Here is a 25,960-nt window from a genome sequence, read left to right on the forward strand (position 1 = left end):
CCCAACACTCGCCACTAGGGTGCTTGCTGGAACGGATTAGGGAAGAACAGTGCCTTGTCAGCTCTCAAGAATGTATAACAGCAGTTTCAGCTCGAGTTCAGACATATTTATGAGAAACTAAACAAACAGTAATGCTCGTGAAATAAACTTCAAAAATTCCACTTGTATCCAAGGCTTGATTTATTAACATATCTTACAGGAGAGAAAAGGATGAATAAATGAAGTAATTTATGACAATGGATTGTTGAAGTGGTTCTAAACTGTGTCCAAAATGTTTTAGCCTTTTATCACTGACAACTTAAAACAATGGTACATTGAGCTAGTAACAGCAGAACGCAAGCAAAAAACAGTAAGTACAGAACATTTCCGAAAACGGTAACTTGCTGGGTATGAGACAGTAAACTTAACACTAACCTGAGAAACAAGACCAAGAAATGAGCACTGACACTATGACACTGGTGGGTTTACAAAGAATAGAATGTTGGCAGCTTTACAAAGACTATGGTTTCATGAGGTAACAATTGGCACCTTTTTCAACAGGCCAGAGATGCAGTAATCATAAATTCTGTGATTTGCTCAAGCAACATAATATGAGTGATGGTCATAATCTGAGGAGTTACCAACTAAAATACATCAGAGGACTAACAGTAACCAAAATATACACAAAAGGAGTTATGGTATATCTATTGTCAATTCAAACAACAGGTCAGAATGAGGGTGTTTGAAACCTAGATACTAAACAGCAGCAAATAAATAGTAACATAAACTTTAAACAGTTGAATAATCTTTAATATCTCTATATAGAACAAACTAAATGAAAAAAATAATACTAATAATTAAAAAAAGATTATCCACTCATTCGTCCACTTCTGTAAAAATGTCGCTCAAGAAGTACTGAGAGACGTTGGTGGGCTCCTCGTCCCCCCTGCTGACGCTCAGCTGGTCCTCCTGGTGGGGCGGGGCCGTCTGTAGGGGAGGGAGCACAGGGTTAGACAGGAGCTACCAGTCGCTACGGTGCATTGGATAGGCTGTTGGGTGATCTATCCACAACCAGCTGGTACGGTGCATTGGATAGGCTGTTGGGTAATCTATCCACTACCAGCTGGTACGGTGCATTGGATAGGCTGTTGGGTAATCTATCCACTACCAGCTGGTACGGTGCATTTGATAGGCTGGGAGGCTGAGATATCCCCCGTACATCTGGGTGGACACTTCCACTTGTGAAGTGACCAATTTATTTTTAGATATATATATTTAGAATATTTGGAAATGGCTTCTAATGGCAAATCAAAAAGACGCACCTATCCTGCGTCATGTCGTTAGGGAGCAGGGAGGGCTAGTGAGAGCATCTTGTTAAAGGATGCTTCAACTAGCCATTAAACAACCCCCCCCCCCCCCCCCCCCCAGTGTTATTGCCCCGGGGTGGACAGCGTCACCTCAGCTGTTCTTCCAGAGGTGGCGGGCCGTGGTTCTGCGGGGGCCGTACTGACGCAGGACACCGGCACTGGCGCCGGCCTGCGCTCCGGCCTGCGCTGCGGTGCCACGGAAACGACTTTGAGTGGCGTTTTCTTGGCACCGCCTTCCGAGGCGGGGCCCGGTTTTCTCGCCGCGCCACGAGACGCTTTGACCTGCGGGGCGAGGGGCGGCGCTCTGACCTTTGACCCGAGGGTTCCAGAGGGGCCCGGGGTCACAGGGCCTGCGAGGAACGAGAGGAACCCCTTGGGCTTCCTGCAAGGTGAAATAAACCACAAAAAAAAAAAAAATGGATTAGAGAATCCCCGATATCAAATAGAAACGCTTTTGTCCTCCATTTAAAACGTACTTCTTGTCTCCGAGATCAGGACCTTGCCCGCTCTCCGACTCACCTCTTCAGAGCAGGTGCTTTAGGAGGTTGGGTTTCTATTGGCCGGCTGGCGTCACCGGCCTCGTCTGGGGTGCGCCCGCCCTGCTCAGCCTCCAGAAGCCCAGTGGAGCCTGGTGGTGGTGGTGTGTCAGTGGAGCCCTGCGACTGGGGGACATCAGCACTCGGGGCCTTCCCAGCGAAGGCCCTTCTGGTCTGCCTCGTCCCGGTAGACCTGGGCTGGACCTCCACCGGGGCTAGAGGATGAGGTTATACGCAAATGTTTCCACGTGGTGCCAAGTTTGGAATGTTGGAATGTTGATTTGAGAATTTTCATATTTTGACATATATCTATTTAAATACCTCGCAGAAACATTCGGTTAAAAAAAATGATAAACATATGTGTTGACACTTTTCAGACAGGAAAAGTCCAGTAGGCCAACCGTGAGAACCTGAACTGTGTGTGTGAACTTGTGCAGATCCGTAACACCCTGCCGTCGTCCGATACGACTGAAGGCTGTGGTCTGTACTCACCCTGCTCCCCTTGTCGACGGGCCCCTCTCCTCTTCTTGCTGGGGGGGTCCTGGGGCCCCTCAGCCGGCTCAGCGACAGCAGCACTCGGACTGGGCTCTGCTCAGAAGGTACACACAACAGATCACCCCCTTAAGTCTCATTGGCTTTGTATTTAGGACGGTGCCTTCATGTCTGAGGAACACAGAGCGCCTGGTCGTTAACTTTAGCCGTTACAAGGCGTCCTGCATACCTTCCAACGATAAGGCGGGAGCCGGGGCCAGTGAAAACAGTACATATTACCACAAACACAGACCGTAAATATTTCAAGTGACAGGTATATAAAATAAATGAATGAAGATTTGCCATATTAAATATTCCAGTATTAGCATGGGAACGATAGTTTATCATGCCTGCATTTGTTTAAAGAGCCAGTGAACCAAAAACCACATTATTTTTGTTTTTAAAGTATTCATTGTCTTATATGATCTTCAACATAGTAATCTATGCCATTTCATCCCCGTTACTGAACTGAGTACCCAATTAAGAGAAAAAAAGGGGAAAATCAAAGGTTTTTGCCATTCTCACCAAAACCCGCAGGTGGCGCTCTTTTGGTGACGTCAGATCAGCTTTTTATTATGAGGTAGTCTGACGTCACGACCAAGGGGCAGTGCGGTTTGTGGGGACCTGTGGAGCTCTGTCTGGGCAGCGGTTGACTGTGGTGTCCGAGATATAGTTGGGCCTTTCGGAATAGTAATGCATAACGCCATGGTGTATGAATGGTGAAGCGCCGTCTGAGCAGTGTTTAACGCCCGCGTCCGAGTAAGGGTTAGGCTATCCGGACACCTATAGTCAAAAACTACGTTGCATGGCAGAATTAATATACAACATTGCTTATCATAATGCTCAAAACAGTTGAGCATTATACACAACGGTACTAAAAATGCATCATAAAGTTGGCCTGGCCCGTAACTATGGTGATAACATGCACCCTCTCTCCCTAAACTCTCAGCCCAAAACACATTTTTTACATTCAAACACATTTTCTCTCATAGTGTTGGAATTCCAGCTGAAGTGGACTTACTGGCTGCTGTTTATTACAACTCTAAGGGAGGGGCCACTAATAAATGTCCTCGGCCCGGCATGTAGAAAATGTGAAGGGAGACTCCAGAAGCGAGACTTGCAAAATTGCTAGCCTGCGTCTGATATGCCGTGCCTCCAACACGGAAACACATTCCACACACGATAACACTGCATTCCCCTGAGCCTTGCCCCATATTTACCGGCATCCTACCGGAAACATAAGAAGCCGGTTTGGCAGCCAGTGATTGCCAACAACCCTCAATAACAAATGCTTCATTTATTTTAGCATATCGTCTCTTTAGCCAGCGACGTGACAGACGATGTGGTGGATAGTGCATGTTCAAGTGCAGAAGCATTACTGCAGAAGCATGCCATCTCTAAACATGCTAATGGAATCAAGTTTTCACAGAGGGCGGTCCAAACTGTGTGCCTATGTCTGACACACACACACACACACACACACACAGTTGTGTTTAGATACAAATGTCTTCTCCTTACTTTTCCCTTGCCTGGAACCGGACACCGCTCTCCTCCTCTTACTGGGAGGTTCAGCCTCCACAGACCGGACCACAGCCTCTGGTAGCTCTGGAGCTTGGACTGGATCAGGGTCTATTGAGATGGTGGAAACAAAATCAGGAAATAACACAAACAAAAATATTTTATTTCTATCTATCTATCTATCAGGTCTGTCAATTATACAGAAATAATTATGCACGTGATACTAATAATGTATTATTCAATTGTTCTAGTGAGTGAGTTACTGAGTGAGTGAGCGAGAGAGAGGCAGACACTCCAGCTACCTTGTTGGTGGTCTGGCTGCTCAGTCCCGTGTGCCTGTGAGAAAGGGTTAAAGATGAAGGAGAGGTTGTCATGGTTGTCATGGTGAAGACTGAGGTACGAGGACGCCTCATTAACTCTGCCTACCGTCTGAGTTGGGAGGGAGGAGCCGGCGTCCTGGTGCAGACGGAGGCCGGACCTCCTGCCTGATGACCTCCCTGCAGGGGTCGCAGGGGTCACTGGGTCGCTGGCCAGGGAACAGAGAGGTCAGTACAACATCACCAGCAGAAATACATTGATATAAATCAACTCATAATGTATTATACATTTTATTATTATTTCTATATTATTGATGGTTGCAGCTATTTGCGTTAGGGTTTTCAAGCATATATTTCACTAGTATTACTGACAACCATTTAGTTCATCCCTTCAGGTTAGAGTCACCCTCTATCCATGAACCATGCTTTGTCAGTTTGGAGGCATTACTGCTGTGTGTGTGTGTGTGTGTGTGTGTGTGTGTGTGTGTGTGTGTGTGTGTGTGTGTGTGTGTGTGTGTGTGTGTGTGTGTGTGTGTGTGTGTGTGTGTGTGTGTGTGTGTGTGTGTGTGTGTGTGTGTGTCCGTCCGCTGACCTCAGTGGCTCTGGGGCTGCCTCGGCCCCAGGCAGATTGGGGGGGGCCTCAGACACCCCGAAGGCCCCCCCCGCTGTGGGGAAGACGGGGATCTCGGTGAGGGAGAGGATGAAGAAGGGTTCCTCCGGGTCGGAGGGGACCGGCAGGACGGGGAGCCCTGAGGGCATGGTACCGGGACGTTAGAGACACAGGAGGAAGGTTTGCTCCACACACACACACACACACACACACACACACACACACACACACACACACACACACACACACACACACACACACACACACACACACACACACACACACACACACACACACACACACACACACACACTAGACCCCGACCGATATAGGATTTTTAAGGCCGATACCGATACGAATACTTTGTGATTTAAAAATCCGATATTCCGATATATCGGCCGATATATAAATATAAAAAAAAATCCAGAAACGCGCAACAAAACAAACAGATTTCCCTAACATTGGTTATTTGTAGTTATCCTTTAAATCCTTTTCACTCTCAGCTAACACATAACAACAGCAAAACTGGACATGGTAGTCTTGAATTAAGTCATGCTTATCGACTTTAGAGAATTGATGGGGATGTTCTTTTAACTGTTAGTCAAGCAATGTATGTCTCGTGACAGTTGCCAACTTACCATGAACACACTTTCACACATGAACAACGTCGATGATCTCTGTCGATCTCCGTCATTCAGTCTGCCTAACTCTGGCTGAATCAGCGGGTTTGGGGCGTTAGAGCGCCCTCTGGTGGACAAATCTTTTTTTTTCTTTTTTTTTAATTTTCATTTATCGGCCATTATAAATGCCGATACCGAATAGTTTGAAAAATGCCTAATATCGGCCTGCCGATATATCGGTCGGGCTCTAACACACACACACACACACACACACACACACACACACACACACACACACACACACACACACACACACACACCCTTCATAACATACTGCATGTCCCCCAATTCTATAAGCAGCACATTTACGTCAGTTTAGTTATTCCTCTGACCTGTCTGAGGTGCGGGTGTGCTCGTCTCTGCGACTGGTCGGCTCAGGGGCTCAAATGCTGGAGCTTTGGAGGCCTGATCACACCTAGAAGCCCTTGAATTCTCCTGACCAACAGGGGGTGCTGTTGCTTGAGCCACGCTAGGCAACACCTCGTCAACGCCCTCGTCCACCACCGTGAAGGGGTTTTCAACCAACCACGAGGCGCCGTGACTGGACGTTGTTCCCTCAACGCTCGCTTCCCATGTTGACGATGCTATCGAGGCTGGAGGTTTGACGTCTTCGGTCGTATCGAAGGGGTCCGGAAGGAGGAGCGACTTCTCGGTGTTCGCAGGGCTTGTGTTTTTAAAATCTGGCATACTTCTTACAGATGGAATTAGCGTTGTTTCATTTGCGTAGGATACCACGGGATCCAACTGAGCCGCAACCGAAGAGGACCTCGATGGCCTTCTGTGTTCCTCAACGGCGTCCTTCCCCCCTCGGGAGTCCGAAGGGAGGGCCTCTCTTGGCGTCCCGGGGCCTGTGTCGGGCTGAGACGGTGGGACTTGGCGCCGGGTTGGGGGCTGCTTGACGTGGCTGACCCTGGAGGCCTGAGGACCCAGGTTAGGCTTGGGTTTGACATGGCTGATGCGACGCCTTGATGTGCCCGGGACGCACTGCGGTGTCGTCCGGACCACCCCCTCCTCCGACTGCGACGAAGAACCGTCGGATAAGGAATCCTTGGAGCCCGCCGGCGGCCGCACCGCCCCGTCTCCCACCGCAGGTCCTCCTTCGGATGGGGAGGATTCCTCCTCTCGTTGAGCAGGCTGAGGGGCCGGAGTGGTGGTCCTGGTGGCCCCGGGGCCGCTTGTCTCCTGCGCCCCTTCCGCACGAGACTTTCGTGCCCCAATGCATCCAGAGGTCTCCGGTTCGTGGGGCTCAGAGATTTGCTTCGGAGAGGCATGCAGGGGCGTGGGGGCCGCCACACACCGGGCGGTTCTCGGTCGCGTTCCTACTTCGGAGCGTGATCCGTGATCTGCGACGGGCTTTGGTTCTGGTCCAAGCGAGGCCGGCACGTTGTCTTGTTTCGAGGTGTCTGAGTGGTTATCCTTTGTGGTTTGTACCTGTGCTACCATTGCCTGACTTCCTCCGGGGGAGTCCACCACGTCACCCTTCCCCTCCTCTCTGCCGACCCCTGCTCCCGTGGGCGTGATAGCCGATCCCGCTTTGATCAACGTAACCGGCGACAGTGAGGTAGGAACGGGCGTTTTTAAGTCACCAGTGGCGCCGTAGGTGGATCCTGGCCCCGGCGGCGTCACCGTGTCCTCTGTGGGTTGTGGTTCTGAAGACGAGGCGTTCCCGACCGGACTGACCTTAGTCGGGTCCGACTCTACAGAAGGAGCGGTTCGGGCCCCCCGGCCCAGATTGGGTTTGGCTTTGGGGAATTGTCTCCTCCTCGCCACCATAGGTCTCGGCTGTACAACTTCAGCTACATTTGCCGCAGTCGCGGGCAGCATTCCACTGGCCGCAACGTCACAGGAGGGATGGGATGGTGCAGGATCTGTCCGAGGTTCACTCCCTGTTGCCGCTTCCGGAACAGTTTCTAATGTAAATCTTGCAGAGGCCTCTTCTTGAGGGTCCTTCTTCACCGAGGTCTCCAATTGTGGTTCTACTTCAAGACTCTGTCCTCTCCCTGCGGTCCCATCCTGTCCGGCAGGTGTCTCCTCTGGGATCTCATCCCTACTAGGCGGCCGGAGTCCTCCTGCAGATGATGGTGGCACACGGCCCGTTGATGGAACAGAAGATTCCAGTTCCACCGCCGCTGGCAGCGTCGCCTGCTCAGACACATCCTCCTTGTGCGCGGCTCCCGGCGTCTGCTTCCCGTCAGCCTCGTGTGATTCTGTCGTGGGGTTCGGCGTGGGTCGAGCGACCCTGGAGGCCCGAAGCAGGTTGGGCTTGGGTTTGATCTTGGCTAACCGCCCGGGCTTCCTCGGCGGGGAACTGATCGCCGCCACCGCCGCCGCCTCTACGGGGGCATCTCTTTGCAGAGGCTTTGGTTCCGTCTTCACAGCGGCGAGGGGGCCGTCACTAATGCTACTGCCGGATGCATTAGGGGTATCGGGAATGGGTTTGTCCACTGTTAGAGCTTCAGGATCGTTGTGTGTTGCACTGATGTCCTGATGTGCCGAGTCCACCGCGGCCGTGGGTGCGTCTGAAGGTGCCGTCGTGGCGGAGAGAATGTCAAGGAAGTCGCCATCGGGTTCGACGTCTTCCTTCTGGTTGGTAATGCCCGGATCACTGACGGCCGGTAATAAATCTGTAATGACATTGGGAAAGAATATGTTGTTTATTCGATTTATAAAAAGGTGCTTTTCAGGTTTAAGAGCTATTATTTGAGTGTCATGTGTTAGAAGTGGCACAGCCATGGGTCAGCTATTAGTGGGTGAAATGCGCTGTGAGAATTTCTGTTCCTATTTCAGTTTCTGTAGGAGACGAATTCGATTTCTGACAAATTTGGGCATCTCATCCCTGATTGGTTCTGGGCCATCCATCTTGCCCGTTAAGTACATGAATGGAATGCATGTCATGAATCCCAAAGCAAAATAAGAAAGGGAGGGAGCAGAGAGGGATTGAGGATATCGTATGTTTAAACCTTGCTCTCTTCTGCTCTCTTTATAACCCGCGAAACTTACGTAGAGCAGCTTTAAGAGACAAAGGACTATAAAGTGTAAAACAAAAAGTGGTCGTTTATGTGAAACTGAGGTGGCTCTAAACTCTTGTACCACACCTGTAGTGAAGTCGGCCTCTGACGGATCCTCGATGTGGGCCAGGAGAGATTGCAGGGAGCGGTTGCCGATGGTCAGCAGGGTGTGAGCCGCCTCGTTGTCAGACACTGAATAAAAACAAAATGGTTGTCACGCAAATCCTGCGAGAAAAGAACGATATCTTTGGTAAAGTCCTGTCAAATGCTGGAACGTACCTTCCGTATGATCTGGAGACAGAAAGTCGATCACATCCTGGGAGCAGAGCAGATGGGAGAATGCTTTATAGATAATAGTCGACTTAAAATAACTGGTATAAAACATGCAATGTTTTAATGGGGACATTAAATGAAACATGGACAAGTAAGGCAGTAGAAAAAAGGAAGATGAAAAAGCTTCCTAAACATAATAAAGTGTGCCATTTCAATAGACTAGCGATGGAGCCAAAGTTCAGATGTTACAAGATGAGATCCAAAAACAATCAATTAAAAAAACCAGATGGATCATTATAATCATTATATGGTTAAAGGTGTTATGACGAAGCAAGGTGATGGTTCTGGGGGTGGGGGGGTTCAGAGGGACTTACAGCCAGCAGGTCTAAGGAATGCTCAAACGGTACTGAGTCCGTTTCATTCTGCGCATGCTCAAAGGGCGCGTGGTGGGAGGAGTCTTGGGTGATGTCCAACACGTCGGGCACATTAACCAAAATATCAAGCTGAGGAGAATGGAGCACAGGGGGGGGGGGGGGGGGGGGGCATGGGGATGAGAAGAAACACATCCATGCATGGAAAATCAAATGAAGGGGAAAAACTAAATGATGTAACAGAACAGCCGAACACAACTGAGATACGAGTGATTGAGTGATGGCGCGATGCGGACGGGCGAGGGTGAAGCCGTGAGCTGGGTCGAGGTTCTCCTACCTCCTCCATGGTCTCCTCCACCGCCGACACCACCGGGCGCGGGGAGCGGAGGCTGGCGGGCACGAAGACCGGAGCGCAGCTGACCCCCATGGGGTCCGACCCGCGGAGCCTGTTCTCCTCCTCTTCCTCCTCCTCCTCCAACCCCACCCAAACTGGCTCCTTCAGTCCTGCATCCTCCTTCTCCTCCTCCTCATCGTCGCTGCAGTCCGACGGGGAGGCCCGGAGCGTGACCAGCTTTGACTGCTTGGGCTCCTGGGCCGGCGCCTTGGAGGAGGTGGTCTTGTGGGGGGGCCGCCTAGGCCTGGGGGTGGAGGAGGTCGGGGGTCGGCCGGGGGAGGCGGCGGGGTAGTTCAGGTGCTGGGTGGCTTTGGGCATCCTGCCGTACCTGCAACCACATCATCACACGTTGACCAAGAACAGCATCTTCTAGAATGCCATGATGTGTGGGATAGGACCATTTTAATGGTAGAAATATTAATAAAATCGAAACTCTAAGACAAAAACCAAGCAGCACATTGGGCTTCCGCAAGAGACTCAAGACTCTTTTGTTCCGAGGTCACCTGGACTCTGCATAGCCTCCCTCCTTACCCTCAGCAACACTCCTCCCTTACTCTCCTATTAACACCTGGCACTTAATGTACACACTTATTGTATATTGCACTTCCTGGCACTTGATAAAAGTAGTTAGCATTGTGTAGGATCTAACGCTAGCCATCTTTGTTGGATACACGGAATGGGTTAACCTAGCAATTGTAAGTCTCTTTGGATAAAAGCATCTGCTAAAAGCCCTAAATGTATGTGTAAATGGCTTCCATCTTGTTTGGCATACCTTGTAGGTTTGAGATCAATCTTAATGGGGGAGACTTCATCTTGAGAGGAGTTATCGTTGTCATCATCATCATCGTACTCCAGCTTCTTCCTTTTCTTGGCTTGGGTAAAGGGTTCTTCATCGACCTTTAGAGTAGAGCACTTTAGATACTTTACATTGAACGTTTTTTTAAATAACAACATTCTAGGCCAGGGGTTTTCAAACTTCTTTGTGTCAAGGAACGTCAGACCAGAGCATGTTGACAAAGTTTGACATCATAACTCGGAAAGAATGGTATAGATTACAATGTTGAAGATCATATAATACATATTACAATGTTTAAAAGAAACCAAAATAGATTTGGGGTGCACCATCCTTTTTAAATGAAACAAGCCCCAACCAGACCAAACATGCCCGAACCCAGCAAAACTCACCTCTTCTGCATCACTTGCGAGGGTTTCCAACGTGGCAGGTGCATCTTGGGAGTTTGAGGCAGGTGCATCTTGGGAGTCTGAGGCTGGTGCCTCTTGGGAGTCTGAGGCTGGTGCATCTTGGGAGTTTTTGACTGGTGCCTCTTGGGAGTCTGAGGCTGGTGCATCTTGGGAGTCTGAGGCTGGTGCCTCTTGGGAGTCTGAGGCTGGTGCATCTTGGGAGTTCGAGGCTGGTGAATCTGGGGGTAGTGCGTCGGCCTCCTTTCCTTTCTTCCGGCGGGGTGGTAGGACAGGTTTAACAGCCCTGGCCCGGGGCCGCTTGCCGGGTTGGGTCGTGGTGTCGCCGGATGGGGTCCCCTGTTCAGCATCTTCCTGCCTGGGGATTCAGAGTTGTGTGTTTAGAGTTTGTATTGCAGCCAACGGGTGACGTGAGGTCCATTGAAAGAGGAGGGATTCATTATTCATGGTTACTCTTTGATGGATGACCCGTCCTCTGGCACTGCTGCTTCAGCCTCTTCGGGTACGGATGTTTCCGCTGTGTTTAGGAATGTAGTACAGAGATAAACGTGTGCACACTCAAAGCTTCTATTGGAAAGCATTTTGAAGGGAAGAAAACACAGCAACCCATGGCACAACAGTGCAGGGTTTATTCCTCAGTCTAAATCCATTTGGTCTTTGGAAAAACCTATTGAGAAAGTCTCAACGCTCGCGCGATCACAGAACCATCACGCTATGCTTCTTTTTAAAACAAATGCCCCAAATGATGAAATAGTTCAAGTCAAGTCAAGTCTAAAACATCAACGCTGTTGCTTGGCATTTTTCCATTGGTTCGACTAAGAGCAATTATGTTTTTTTTTTTTTTTTATGTTTCCATTCTCCTAGAATAACTAAAGGAACAAAGAAGTAAAAGGGGACATCCACTACCTTGCACTTCCTTGTTGGCCCTCTTTCTGCTTTTGATCTTGGGCTTGGGCTTCTGGTCCGAGGGGCTGCTCTCGACGGGTTTTTCCGCTGAGGAAGGTTCAACGGGGGTCTCGGGCACGTCGCCCACGTCGTGCCGATCCCCAACGTAGTCGGGATCCTCTTGTCCGTCCTCCTCTTCCTCCTCCTCCAGAGGATCCTCCTCCACGTCGCTCAGGTCCTTTGCGGTCGTCCTCCCTGGGGGGGACAGGAGGTGCCTGGTGAGCTCTCCCAAGCTCTGAGGGGTACATTTGAGCCTCCTCATGCAAGAAGTTCCTTGCATGAAGCTCCTAAATAACCTGTCTCAGTACCGTGTCACCCCCACCTGCTCCTTAGTGACCCGTCTCTGCACCACCCAACCCCTACCTGCTCCTGAATGACCTGTCTATGTAGTCACTGTCTAACCCCTACCTGAAAGTCACTTTGGATAAAAGCCTCCAAATTGACAATACAGTTAATAGTAAATAATTCGTTAATTTTACCGTTAGCCTTCTTCGTAGGTTTTCTGGTCTTCTTCTCACTGGGCACTTTGGGCTTCCTCTTTTTCTGGCTCTGAAGCTCCAGAATCTTTTCCAGAAGCTTCGAAAAAAACTTGAGATCCAATTTCCGCCGTTCCTCTGAAAAGCCATGAAACACAAACCATCAGGAGAGGAGGTTCCTTAATGGCCATCCAAAGGAACGCCATTATCCCTCAGAAACAACACGTCGGATGGAGGCAACACTGTCGTTGATTTTTGTTCAGTGACAAAGACAAATACATGATGGGATAACAATATCATTGAATAGGATTAACATTTCCACTGATAAGATATAGTGCTAAGATGAAGAGAAAAGGAAGGTCCAGTGACGGCAAGGAATAGTTGTGGTGACGAAGACCCTTACTGAAGGCCTTGTCCACCCTCCAGGAGTTCGCCCGCTCCTCCCTCTTGAATTTGTTCTGTGATAAAACACATAAAAGATCAGGTCAACACAATCAGGTGATGAAAAATCATAACGACAACAATGTACCGGACTTCATCTGATTGACCTGTATGCTTGTATCGACAATACTCCATTTAATGTAATTATATGCACCTTTCTTATATTAAAGTAATCATGTCTTAATGGCGCATTTCCACCGGAGGGTGCGCGGGTAAAAGGTGCGCCACGGTTCGCATTTCCACCGCCAAAAGTGGGCGTGATCCGGACTGAGCCGTATTGAGCCATACTCATCTCGAAGTACTCCTCCTTTGGGGTACTGAGACGCCCGAAAGGGTGCCGGCAAATTCGAGCGACATACAACGTCCGTTGAACAAACCAACACAGTACCCGCAAGGTATTTCTGGACAACGGCGAAAGCTTCGTTTATAGAAGGAAATGTCGACATCCTTCTTTGACGTCCTACATTGTTGCTTTTTGTTCATTGTGTTGCGTTCTTCTTTTTCCTTGGATTTATTAGCAGTCTACACTGTGTCAGGCTGCTATGAGATCACAATGCTTACGTAGATGCCGTGGCTATCGCCATCCGGCTTAAACCACACCCTACTATAAGGGTACTGTCGGCGGTGGAAACACGAGCCGTAACTGAGCTGGGCTATACCGCACCTTCACTACTGGGCTGAGGCGTGCTGGGCCGAAGTGCACCTGCCGGTGGAAATGTGCCATAAGAGCCCATATAGGAAAGGGCATTTGTTTGTGCATCGACATCCCGTTTTACCACATCGTTCTTCCTGTTAATAAATATATTGTAGCTTTGAAAATATAGAAGTTGGGTGTAACCTTGATCTCGGATCGGGCTCTGTGAGGGAACAGCTGGCCGATCATGGAGAAGTCCGTTCCCACCATGCTGACTGCCAGGAAGAACATGTCCGTCTCTGTAACACACACACACACACACACACACACACACACACACACACACATTAAAACAGGGAACATTATGCATTCAAAAAGTGCACAAAGTTGGCGTGTGATCCCAGAAGGTCGTTCACGTGGATCGGACCTTCGCTAGACCAGGCTTTGGAGTGGGTCTTCTTCCGGAAGCTGGAGTAGGTGGTGGTGGAGCCGCGCTCAAAGACGGCGTCCCTGTCATTGGCGGGGTTGGGCCCCTTGGCCCTCTTCACCTCGATCGTCAAACTGGGAGGAACAGAAGAAGCATTGAAGGAAGAGAAACCTCGGACCAACCCGCAGCTTTGCAACCCTTCGGCTCCAGAAACCAGCTGGCCTGGGGCCACCAAGATCTCATCTTTGAAAACAATATTGTCTAAGTTGTCTATGGATCTGTTTTTTAAGACATACCTTTCAAATTGTACCGTATCGACAAATTGCATGAGTTATAATTCCTTATGAATATAAGGAAAATTGTTTACTAATACTACTCCTACTATTACTACTACACTATCCAATGTATACTTTATAGAGGTTTACACAATATATGCTTATGAATTGTGATTACATGTGGTAGGTCTCTGCTTAAATACATTTAAGTTTTGTACCAATGTATTTAAGCAGTGTCTAGTTACCTGATTATTAGACAGTAATAGTATCACCCCATCAAGTGACCATTCCCCTTTATGATGAGAAAACCCTTCGGTGTGCCTTTCTACCGGTTAACGCAACTGTGGCCATTGGGACTAATCCGGGTAGATACTTTGCTATAGGATACGGACAAGGAATCGGACAGGAAAAGGAAATGTATATTTAAAAGGAAGTGGGAGCGTCGCTCACCTCTCCTCGTCGATGATCAAAGATCCGTCCTCGGCCACCTTCACCCTGGGGACCATCACCCCCCCCTCTTCCTCGTCATCCTCCACCTCATCATCTTCATCTTCCTCAACCTCAGCCCTAAGGCTTGAATCCTCGGGGTCCTTGACCTTCTCTGTGGATCTGTGGAGGGAAAATTGAAATATACAAATGTGTAGAAAGAAATTATACTAAAAGCACTAAACAGAGGATATGTATTGATTAGGTGAAATAGGGCCTTATCGGAAATAAAATAATGTGATAAAAAAATATATATATTTGAGTTATAAATATATAAAAAACATTACTATTACCAATTACTCATAACTATTACTCCTAACCCTGTAGGAAGTGCTTTACATTGTAGTCTTAAAACAGAACATGATGCAAGTATGGACTCATACTGACTCATACTGATAAGTTTGCCCTCTATGGGTTAAACCATGCTATTGCGTAACCTGCTGTTGGAGGCTTTGGGTTACCAGGTAACACTCTGGCTCCACTGCCCTAAATCTGATTGTTGTAAATGGGAGTGCGTTGTTCAACATTTTGTGAAAGCCTGAACATCATATGGCCCCTTCACTAAATCAGACTGGGTGAGTTTTCAGCTGACTCAATTACAAAAAAAGCAGTGATCTACCGAGCATTGTGACATCTTGCACGGAAGATCATGTGCAAAAACAAACAAATTCTGCATCAGTGAACAAGACAAGACGCAAGATAAATCCTGCGATTGGGAAACTCTGCTGTATCAAACTTTTTCCGACTTTTAAACGGGCGCACAGGCTGTGGGACTCTCAGGCAAAACCCAGCAGATTATTAGGAGGAAATTTAAATATCCGAAGTGCAAAAAATGATCAACTGCAGCATCTTTTATATTAATCAAATTTTGAATTATTTTGTCTTATCAAAGAGATAGCTGAATGAAAACTCTCCTGATGACGTATTAAATGTTCACGCCTACAATATGTTTAGACGAGAAAGAGGGCTGATGGTCGGGGTGGCGGAATATTGTTTTATGTCAAGGACAGTAAATTGTGCGCAAATTCACATATCCTGTGTTAATGACTTGGAATGCATCGTTCTCAAATTAAATCTCTCATCCCAAATGTCATTCATTGTGATTGGAATGTATAGACCACCGTCCACAAAAACTGTTTTCTATGATAACTTGAATGCCCTTTTGAAGGAATGTGATACTAAAAATTATACAAATACTATTGATCGTTTTAACATAAACTGGAGTGATAAAACAAAAAGGAAAGAGCTGAAACGTGTCACAAGTATTTTTGAATTCCAACAGATAATTGAAGGGCCAACAAGGATAACTAGTTCATCAGAGACACTCAATTACTTGGCTTTCACAAATAGAGAAATATTACAATTTGGTCACAAATTGTAATATCTGACCGGCTATCTGACCACAATAGGATTCTGATCGTAAGAAATGTCTCTAAAAATGGATTGGATAAATGAGACTATAAATGAGACTATACGGTCACTAATTGGATAAATTGGATAAATTAGACTATACGGTCACTAATGAAACAGAGGGATCATGCCCTTAAGATGGCTCTCAAAAGTAAACTGGTCACTCATGCCGGCAAAGGCAACATTTTTCATTAATGCTTTAAACCTAGGGGAAATACCAGAAATCTGGCAGAATTCAAAATAATTAAAAGGGAAATCAAATGCCATCAGTAAACCAATAGAACTAAATATAGAGGGAAACGTAACAAATTATTCAAGTCAAGTGGCTGCAGCATTTAACTTGACAAAAACTCTCAGAAATGTTCTGGATCAAATTACTCTGTCACCCCTCTAGACACAGATGCTCCCATTCTGAGTTTTAGAGGTGAACAACTCCAAAGTGAATATGATGATTATATCCTCTCTAATGGCTTAAGGGCAAAGGATGTAGATTGGATGGACACCGTATTTATTAAAACTCATATGGAGGCACTCATCCCTTCCATCTCAAATATTGTAAATTGGTACATTAATGAAGGAGTGTTTCCCAGTTCCCAGAAGACTGCGATAATTACACCAGTATTCAAATCTGGTGATCACACTGTCATCAGCAACTACAGACCCATAAGCATTCTTCCAGCCATATATACATTACTGTTCAGGGGCGTTGTTCGGCCCTCCGCTACGCGTCGGGCCGGCGACCCCCTTCACAGTGGTATAATGAGCACATACCACTGACAAAAGTGATCTATTGCTTTTTAACTACGGCTACTATTATGGCAAAACGAAAGTCATAGACACATTACATTTAAAAAAAAAAACAAGAAAGTCAAAATAGCTGTTTTTCTAAAGAATACAAAAAAGTAGTCCCTCCTGGCTGCCTTCAAAAATGCATGACGGTCGCTATGCAACACACTTTAGCGTCCCTCCGAGAGAAGGCTAGGCTAGAGTGGTTCGCCGGCAATTTATCCTATGGAGCAGTTCACTCACCGAGTGCCTACGCTTTCGTTAGTCTCTCCATCGCCTTGCTCACTCCCGGAGTAACAAAATGTACACCCGCATCATTCAACATATTTTTAGGCTTCAGTGAACTGTGCTATTGCTTTTATACAACTACTTTTATACTTTGTAACCGTTTCTACTTCCAGGCGCGGAGTGATATGCAAACTTTCACAAAATGATTGGGCGTCATAGCAGTTATGTATACGCTCATTATACAACAGTTATGAACCAATCAGATCGCTGGATTTAAGCCACCCGTTGAATGTATATATATATACACACACACACACACACACACACACACACACATATATACACACACACACACACACACACGTATTTATATACACATATACACACACACACACATATATATATAAGCATCCATAAAGTAGCATGCCATGGGACCTTTATCAAAACATAAACTCTTCCACTAGAGAGCATCCACATGAGGGAATTGTAAAATACCATCTAGAAAAAGTTATTTTGGGCAGTCAGCCCTTTCTTATAGTAGTATGGCCTTAAAGTAGTATGGTCTCGGCAGCACTAACTACTGTCTAGAAGTAATACTACGGTAGATAACACTAAACCAGGCTTAAGTCTTACACTTCTATTGTTGGCGACGCTGGGACCACTCTCTCATCCTCTGGAACGGACTCCTCCAAATAGGCTCTGGAGGGAATCAACAAAATAACACGCTTGGTTCGTAGAACTACAATTCCAACCCATAGATTAATCCAACCATCACATCAACGTACATAATGAACAGCGGTAGAGCAGCGCCGCTGGTTCAGAGAGGCTCCGGGGGGGAGGTGGGGACTCACGTCATGGGGTTTGACGCGGGGAGGTAGTGGACCAGGTCCCTCATGGTCATCTTGGAGGGATCCAGGGCGTACTCCTTTAGGCGGTATCTCGACTTCCTGTTTCCTTGCTAAGGGATGGAGGAAAAAGACAGTTGATGAATGGAAAAAGACAAAAGGGAGTGCCAAAAATGAACAGTTCATAAATCACTTTGTCTCTCACAAAGCACTTGCTGTGTCTTCTCAAATGACCCACCTTCTCCTTCTCCTTGCCCATCTCCTGCCGGAGCAGTTCCCTGAGCCTCTGGGCTTTGGCCATCCTCTGCAGGTCCGTCTGGTCGTGCAGCAGCTGGCTCAGTCGCATGTTCTTGGGCAACGTCTTCCCCACCTTAGAGGCCTTGGCCAACAGGATCCGGGCCCTCTCCGAGTTCTCCCTCGCCTCCTTGTCCGGGATGGAGAACGGCGCCTCATCTGGTGGTTTTGGAGGGACTTCTTTGGCCGGACCCGCTGGAAGAGACTCCAGATTTTGGGGCTTCTCGGATGGCGTCGGCTCCACGGGGGTTTCCTGAGTGGTGGGATCGTTCCCTGGTCCGGCACCTTCTATGTGGGCCTTGGGGATTGGATCCACATGGTGGGCTGCTGCTGCTGCCGTTGTGATGGGTTCTTCGAGGTCTGACCCCGGAGGTCCAGCAAGCCCCTCCTCTGCGGGGGGTTTGGACGCTTGGGTTTGGATGTTCTGGTTTGCCGACGCCCGTGCAGACGCCCGGTTCGGGGCAGCGGAGACTTTGGGCTTGACGGAGACACGCTTCCTTCTTTGAAGGTTAGCGGAAGAGGAAATAGTGGTGGGGGCGGGGGTGGTGATGGAGGTGGTGGTGGTGGGGGCAGTGGATGCCTCACCATGGTCATCAGCAGCTTCCCTGCAAAGTGGAAAAATAAAGAAGAATCTTCAATATTTCATAACTTATTTTTGTTTGGTGTGTGAGGAATTGATGGTCACAATATTTCGGAGACTTTTAATAAAAACATAAAAATAACTACGAAAATAGATATGATTTAGGAGCTATTATTTGAGTATATTACTATAAAAGGCATAACCATCCTTAAGCCATTAGTGAGTGAAATGTGCTGTAAGTTTTGAGTTGACTGCCCCTATTCAGTTTTAGACCACTCCCGGCTAATTTCTGACCAATAAGGGCAACGCTTTCCTGATTTGTTGGAGGAATACATCTTGCCTGTCAATCAAAGGTGATTGAGATGCATCACTTTTCAATGGCACTTTTCAAAATAACGTATGACGTTTTTGTTCCAAAATCTTGCTTTTTTCGTTTCACTCCCTCTGTCTTTACAACTCTCAAATCATGCCTTAAAGCTTGGGTAGGCAATTTGGAAGTATCCATTCAGTAATCATTCAGGTAGGGCTGAAGGATTTATCGAATTCAAACCGACATCGCAATGTAATATAGAATGTGATTTGCAAATCGTGAGGGCTGCGATTAAAAAAACTTTTTTTTTTTCGTAAAAATAAAGATCTGTATTATAGTAATAGTTAAAAAATATGTCATAATATCAATTCATGAATCAATTCATCTCAACACATAGGCCTGGCGTGAAGGAAAGAGCAGTTTATATGTTGACTGCTTCAGATGTTGTGTTGGTCATACTATACAATGAGTTATTGCTTGTTTGAGAATAATACAGAACATAAGGAACTTAAACAAAAAAAGTGCATACTAAATCGCGATCGCAATATTGTCAAAATAATCTAAATTAGATTATTTCCCCAAATCGTTCAGCCCTACCTTCAAGCCTCCATGCCCAATGAGTGTACAAACAGAGTGCGCGCATGTAGGCGGGTAGGTCGTTAGACAGACAGGTAGTCCATCCAATAATTTCAGAATTAAACCATTGGCTTTTTACAGGCCAGCAACTGCCACATATACCGGATGTTGACCTTTTTTTTGTCAGAGCATTTGATTCATGAATTGCTGCTGAGTGAATTAGCTAAACATGTCAACGTAAAGTGCGTCTAAAATCAATTGCCTACACCAGCTAAAAAAATAAAAAATAAAACAATAAGAACAATTGCTTCTCACCGTTGAATTGCGGTCGTCAAGCCTGCAGTGGTAGAATGGTTATTGTCCTCCACTTCCGCCGCTGTCATGTTGTTATCGTCCTCCGTTTGGGCAGTGGCCTCTGCTGGCGTAGGATCGGCTGGGGGGTCATCCTGGGTTGAAGGGGCCTCCTGGGCCGTTGCGGTGGCCCCAGCTCTACCCGGTCTCCCCACGTTGGGCCGAACGCTGATCCTTGACCTGCGAATCATTCTCTCCTGAAGAGAGAAAGGCAGTATGCGGTGTTACATTTCCTGACAGACTGGACCACTGTCTATGTATCCATTTAGTCTGACCTTAAGAGTGCCCCGACAGTTCAATAAATTTACATTATTTTAAATGGAGACATTGTAACATTTGTTATCATCATTGTGTCATTTTTATGATGTAAATTGAGGGAGGCTCAACCTGGAAATCCAGACCCACATCTAGAAAGCTGTAGGGTCTGGCAACGAGTAATGAAAATGGCCCAACTCGAGGGGCGGCACCAAGCATGCATTTGAAAATATCAGAAGAATACAAGGGGTGACGTATCCAGACCAGTGGAGCTAACCAGTGGAGTCTGAATAAAGACTCCTGCCGTATCCAGTCGGTAAAACAGCAACGCTTTTGGCCCGCCTATATTGATACATCGATGCGATTGACTATTGATTGATGTTCTGGGCCAGGGGAGGCCCAGAATATACACGAGTATATTGCTCGTTCCCACAGTGACTCGCTAAGCAAATTCAATTTATGCTCTCGCGAGAATTCTGGATTTCCAGGGTAGTATCGGCTCCAAATATCGGCTGAAGAAAAACGGTATCGGCGTATCGGGTATCGGCTAAGGCTGACAAAAAAAATAATCGGTATCGGCCCTAAAAAAATCAATTTTGGTCGATCCCTAGCCAAGAGCAAGTGTTACGATAGTCTCGGAAGCAGCAACAAAGTATGGAGACAGACCCCAGAGTTTAAATCACAAAATAAAGTGTTATACTTTCATAAATAATTGTACAAGTTAAGGCCCTGTTTACACGAAGGGAAAACGCCGATATTTCCACGCGGTTTGGCCTCTCATTTACACGAAAACACAGATTTAATCACAGAAAACGACCATTTCTAAAAGCTCCGGCCAAAGTGGATATTTCTGAAAACGCCAGTTATGTGTTGTTGTGTCAACGGGGAGAAACGGGGTTTTAGGTTCTGAAGCGTCACATTATGTGCCAGGAAATGCTTAACGTCATATGAGCGCCCTATGTTTACAGTTTGTTTGTTACAGGAAGACGCTTGTGTTATTCGTTGTTGATTCTGATTGGCTTGCATGGCTTTATCCTTCTCCCTACACTGCCGCCCATAGGTTTGGCATAGTTATAATGGCGCTCAACGGCGTATTTATGCGTTTTGATGTAAACAACAACTTTTTTGAAAACGATGTTGTGTGCACAATGTTATTTTTGAAAACGGAGGGGGGGAAATATTCGTTTCTATAAATACCCTGCTACGTATAAACGTGGCCTAAGTCACAGGGCACATCAGTTCCTCCCAAAGGAGCTGTTCTCGTTAAGCAACAAGCAGCTCGGGCTGACAGACAGAGCGGTCAACTCACCGGCCAACTCACCGGCCCGCTTGGCAGAAACCAAGACAATAAGAGCAACGTCTTAGAAGGACAGGAAATCCAAGAGGGCCTGAGACATATTGGACAATTCACGCAACACGGTGGGAAGATCCCAGCATGGTGTAAGCACGTACGAAACAGGCCTCACACGTCTTGCCCCAGGCAAGAATCTCTTGACCAGTGGATGGCTGAAGACCGGTCTACCATCACAGCCTGCATGGCCAGCCAAGAAGTAGAAGGTGCCCGAGCACTCTAGATAGTGTTGATAACCGCTTCAGGCAAACCTTTGCCCTGCAGGATTAACCTCCACCAGACCATTCTGACAATGTCGGGATGTAACCTCCACTCATCTCGGCAGGGAACGCCGCGCGACCTGAGGTCCGCCCCGAAGTTCTGGGCGCCCGCGATATGCAGGGCTCTCAGGCATTTCTGCAAATGCGAAAGCGGGAGAGTGCCAACAGGACGGCGTGTCGTCGAGGAGGCGAGAGCATCGCTGTCATGATGGCTGAGTCTAGGCAAAGGCCCAAGTAGACTATTTACCGGCTGGGGAGTGGGGAGCTCTTTTCCCAGTTGATGGCAAAACCCAGTAAAGAGAGCTGGTTAATCACGGCATGCTGTCCCTTCTCGCAGCTTCCTCCGAGTTGCTCAGAACAAGGAGAACCCTCTTTCCCTGAGCGTACCCAACGCCGTCTCCACACACTTTAAGAAGGTGCGCAGGGCCAGGGAGTAGCCGAATGGCAGGCACTGTTACTCGTACGCAACCCCCATTAAGCAGAGAAACTTCCTGTTCGCTTGCCAAACAGGGATTAGGAAGTAAGCATCCTTGAGATCCAGGGATGTGAACCAGTCGCCCACTTTCACACATCGGAGCAGCGCTCTGATAGCCTTCGCAGGTGTGCACAATTAACTTGATTCTGCACCACCGAAAGACCATTGCACTGCCACTGAAAGGCCAGTAGGTGTAGAGGGCGCAACACAAGGCTTAGGGCCTTTACATAGTCGACGCATCGCTACGCATACGCGTCCAGAAGCCTACGCGACGCTTCGGCCACCATTATGCGTCGAAGCGTAGCAAAACGCGTCCTCACAATTTTTGATACGCGACGCGCCGATCCATGCAATACTATGCGTTGTCGGTGGGGGCGATACTGCAAATATTGTACATTATTCCCACTATAGGTTATATTTACAGAAGAACATATGAGAGGATGCGGGCACGTGATAAGAATGACATTCACGTCTCTTTTACTAATAACCTGTGCCAATTTATGCGAACCCTTCCACAGGGGCAAAGTGCTATTTTGATGCGCGACATCAAACTGCTGATTCGGGATTGTGAGCCATATTAATTATCTTCTTGTCACCCGATATTCGTTCTATTACTGGCCTTATTTGTTTTAGTGTTAGCCTATTTGAATTAATTACGTAATGTTTTGTGTTCACGTTCTGTGTGAAACATAAGTGTTCATGATCTGTGTGAAACATAAGTTCAGTAGCCTCTTTGAGTGAATGAAATTTGAAAGAGTGAGTGTGTAGTGAATGAAAAATGTGTGCGTGTATGGTGGGTCAAGTTTCTGTATTTGATAAATAAACCCATTTTCTCTAATAATGTTTCCTACCATATAATTTCTGTGGACATTATGCGCTATAGCTTTGGCTATAGGCCTACACTTAAATAATTCATTAATCCGTCAAGGCAGTAGCTCGTTGTACAAACATTTTATATGGATATGAATTAATGAGTTTGACGTAAACCAAATTAGTTAACTTGTGTAATGTGATAACTAATGAATCAAAAGTCATGCTTCCAAGTGACCAATGTATATACATTGATTGGTCAGTGTGCATACCCAATCGTAGCACATTGTACTGGTGGGGAAACACGCCAGCATCTGGCAAAAAATAATCTGCCAGCTGCTCCCTGACAAGGGCCGGTTTTGGTGAGAGTCGGGGAGATATCGGATGACTTGCGAAAGGAGATCATCAAACTTTGGCGCCAACATCCGAAAATACTGGAAATGCCTCTCCTCGTCCAGGCTTCGCATTGGAATAACCAGAGAAACAAATTCCCCATCCTGATCTCGTGTGGTATTTAAAGGGCGCACATAACACCGCCTATCTGCGCTTCATCACTCTTCTTCCATAGCCACTTTGATCGGATTGTCACCTGGAATGTCAACCGCGAAAACACCAGTGACTCTGCTGCCACCCATGGCGTGAGTGGTGTATTGCATGTCATCATGCATTGCCCGCAACGTTCGCGTATGCTGTGTAGTACAGCGGTCCCCAACCACCGGGCCGCGGACTGGTACCGGGCCGCGGGACATTCCTAACCGGGCCGTAGGTTAGTAGGCTACGACATGAATATATATTTTTATTTATTTATTTTTTTTTACAAATTCATGCAAAATGCATGCACACTTAATAAACTCAATTTATTTCGCAATACTGTCACTCTTTTACATGCCATAAGTATAAATGCAGTTGTTAGATTGCATATAACATGTTTGCATTTTTGGCAAGGTCTTAACTTCTTTTCTCAGGCATAACTGTCTGTCTGTCCCGTCCTCAACACGTATTGGCTTCAGCGGCTGCGCGCGCAGCCTAAGCTCACTTCACTTGTTCAGTTCAACAGCAGTGTCACACTATGAGCTCAGCTCAACCTGACACTCCAGGGGAGAATGACGACTGTCTTTGAACTGGCAGATAAAGTTGCTGCATTTAAAGCTAAGCTTGATTTGTGGGGACGACGAGTGGACAGGGGAGTATTCGATATGTTCCAAACATTAGTGGGGATTTTGGGAGAGACTAAGGCAGGGCCCATTCTCTCGCAGCTGGTGCGCAATCACCTTGTTGCGCTTTCATATTAATTCGAACGTTACTTCCCATCCTCCAAAGATCCACGGCGAACGAATGAGTGGATCCGCAACCCATTTGTCAATGTCCCGAATCAGTTGTCAGTGCAGGAGGAAGATCAAATGATTGAAATAGCTAATGATGGTGGTCTTAAAAGTGTGTTTGAGCAAACCTTTCTGGCGGGTTTTTGGATCAAAACCAAAGCGGAGTATCACGAGATATCCGTAAAAGCGCTGAAAACGTTGCTTCCATTTCCCACCACGTACCTATGCGAGGCCGGGTTTTCAGCAATGACTGCAACTTAAACAAAATTGCGCAATCGATTGGACATTTCAAACACGCTAAGGGTGTCACTGTCTTCCATCACCCCCATTGAACCTTCTTTTTGCAGGGAAACAAGCACAGGGCTCCCACTGATTAAAATGAATTGTAGCCTATTCTGTGGCCTCACAAACGCGTGTTAATTTCCCTTACTGACATTTTGTGTTGTGCATGTTTACACTTGATAGATGTTACTTCAAGTTTAGTTCAATATATTTATGTTCATAGTTGTACATTTTTCACTTGTTCAAGTACACATACTTTTTTAAGAGTGTTACCTTCACTGTTCATAAATAACTGGAACTAGTTGTTTTAAATGAATGCATGCACAACACTATATGAAAATATCAACAAATTGGCAACCTCTTGCGGGCCCGCCCCGCCGGTCCGTGAAATTGTTTGAAGAATCAAACCGGTCCTTGGTGCTTAATAGGTTGGGGACCCCTGGTAGATTTTGAAAGGTAGCGCGTCACTCGCGTCGTTTACGTGCGTTGACTATGTAACGGCCCTTATGGGTGACTACTGGGAACAAGAAGCAAAACAAAAAAAATCGTGCTATGGGTCAAAGGACACACATAAGAAAGACATTATGTTAACAGTGTGAAGGCTAACGTAACGTTACTTCTTAACAGAAACACACTCACAACAATGGTGGGCATATAGGACCAAAGCTGGTGTAAAGTGATCCGGATCAGTGTACTGAAAATCACAAGGAGCCACGATAAACACGACTTCCTTCAAAGACTAGCAGCACAATTAAAAAGCTTCGTCTGACTTGTATTGCTGAACAATACGACCCCCGAATCGATAACGCCACTGTTTACCAGGCAGCAGACATGAACAACAAACCACAGCATCCTCACTATAACACACTAGTAACTATGTTTCCTGCGTCGAACATGTTGGCATTTATGAACACTTACTACTGCTGCACTTATTGAGACATACCTTTTTCAAATGGAGCAGTGTATTTAGGGGGAATTATCTTGATGTATTGGTCATATGTGGGGGAATGAAGTACAGACTCCATGGACACGTTAGACCGCCATTTTTGTGACACAAGGCTGTCAGGAGGACCGTGGACCCGGCGGGGATTCTGGGAGATGTAGTCCTTTTGTCGCAAATCTAAGAAATTGCAACCGTTTGCAAGTTTGCAAAATAGAAAGCCACAATGTCATTGCTGGATATTTAACAGTATTACATGCAGATTATTTATGGTTCATTTTGAACGTGAACAATAAGGGTGTAATGCATTTATTAGCAAAATACTTTTTCAATAATTTATGTATACGTGTCACGTGTGCCTATCTCGCAGTTTAAACCCGAATGATATTAATTCCACTTATTACATTCTAGCAAGAA

General features: G+C 46.8%; 1 protein-coding gene across 2 annotated transcripts; it reads right to left on the minus strand.

Annotated features, from left to right (window-relative positions):
• Window positions 1-25: 25 nt before the first annotated feature.
• zgc:162472 (uncharacterized protein LOC553495 homolog) lies at window positions 26-25,671 on the minus strand. Of its 2 annotated transcripts, XM_056587739.1 has the most exons (27): window positions 25,547-25,671; window positions 19,813-20,045; window positions 17,976-18,636; window positions 17,744-17,850; window positions 17,526-17,591; window positions 14,433-14,591; window positions 13,708-13,841; window positions 13,485-13,579; window positions 12,609-12,663; window positions 12,209-12,343; window positions 11,691-11,924; window positions 11,238-11,301; window positions 10,770-11,142; window positions 10,357-10,481; window positions 9,528-9,912; window positions 9,194-9,322; window positions 8,826-8,862; window positions 8,634-8,738; window positions 5,871-8,162; window positions 4,841-4,997; window positions 4,358-4,457; window positions 4,234-4,267; window positions 3,932-4,042; window positions 2,375-2,470; window positions 1,866-2,097; window positions 1,437-1,728; window positions 26-966 (listed from the first exon to the last, which is right to left on the minus strand). In XM_056587739.1, the coding sequence occupies exons 2-27, from the start codon at window positions 20,037-20,039 to the stop codon at window positions 856-858; spliced, it is 6,516 nt and encodes a 2,171-aa protein (XP_056443714.1). In that variant the 5' UTR covers window positions 20,040-20,045; window positions 25,547-25,671; the 3' UTR covers window positions 26-855. The 2 variants fall into 2 exon arrangements, with proteins under 2 accessions (XP_056443714.1, XP_056443715.1); XM_056587740.1 differs by lacking the exon at window positions 9,194-9,322.
• Window positions 25,672-25,960: the final 289 nt, after the last annotated feature.

This window comes from Gadus chalcogrammus, chromosome 4 (genome assembly GCF_026213295.1).
Source record: "Gadus chalcogrammus isolate NIFS_2021 chromosome 4, NIFS_Gcha_1.0, whole genome shotgun sequence".
NCBI classification, from domain to species: domain Eukaryota; kingdom Metazoa; phylum Chordata; class Actinopteri; order Gadiformes; family Gadidae; genus Gadus; species Gadus chalcogrammus.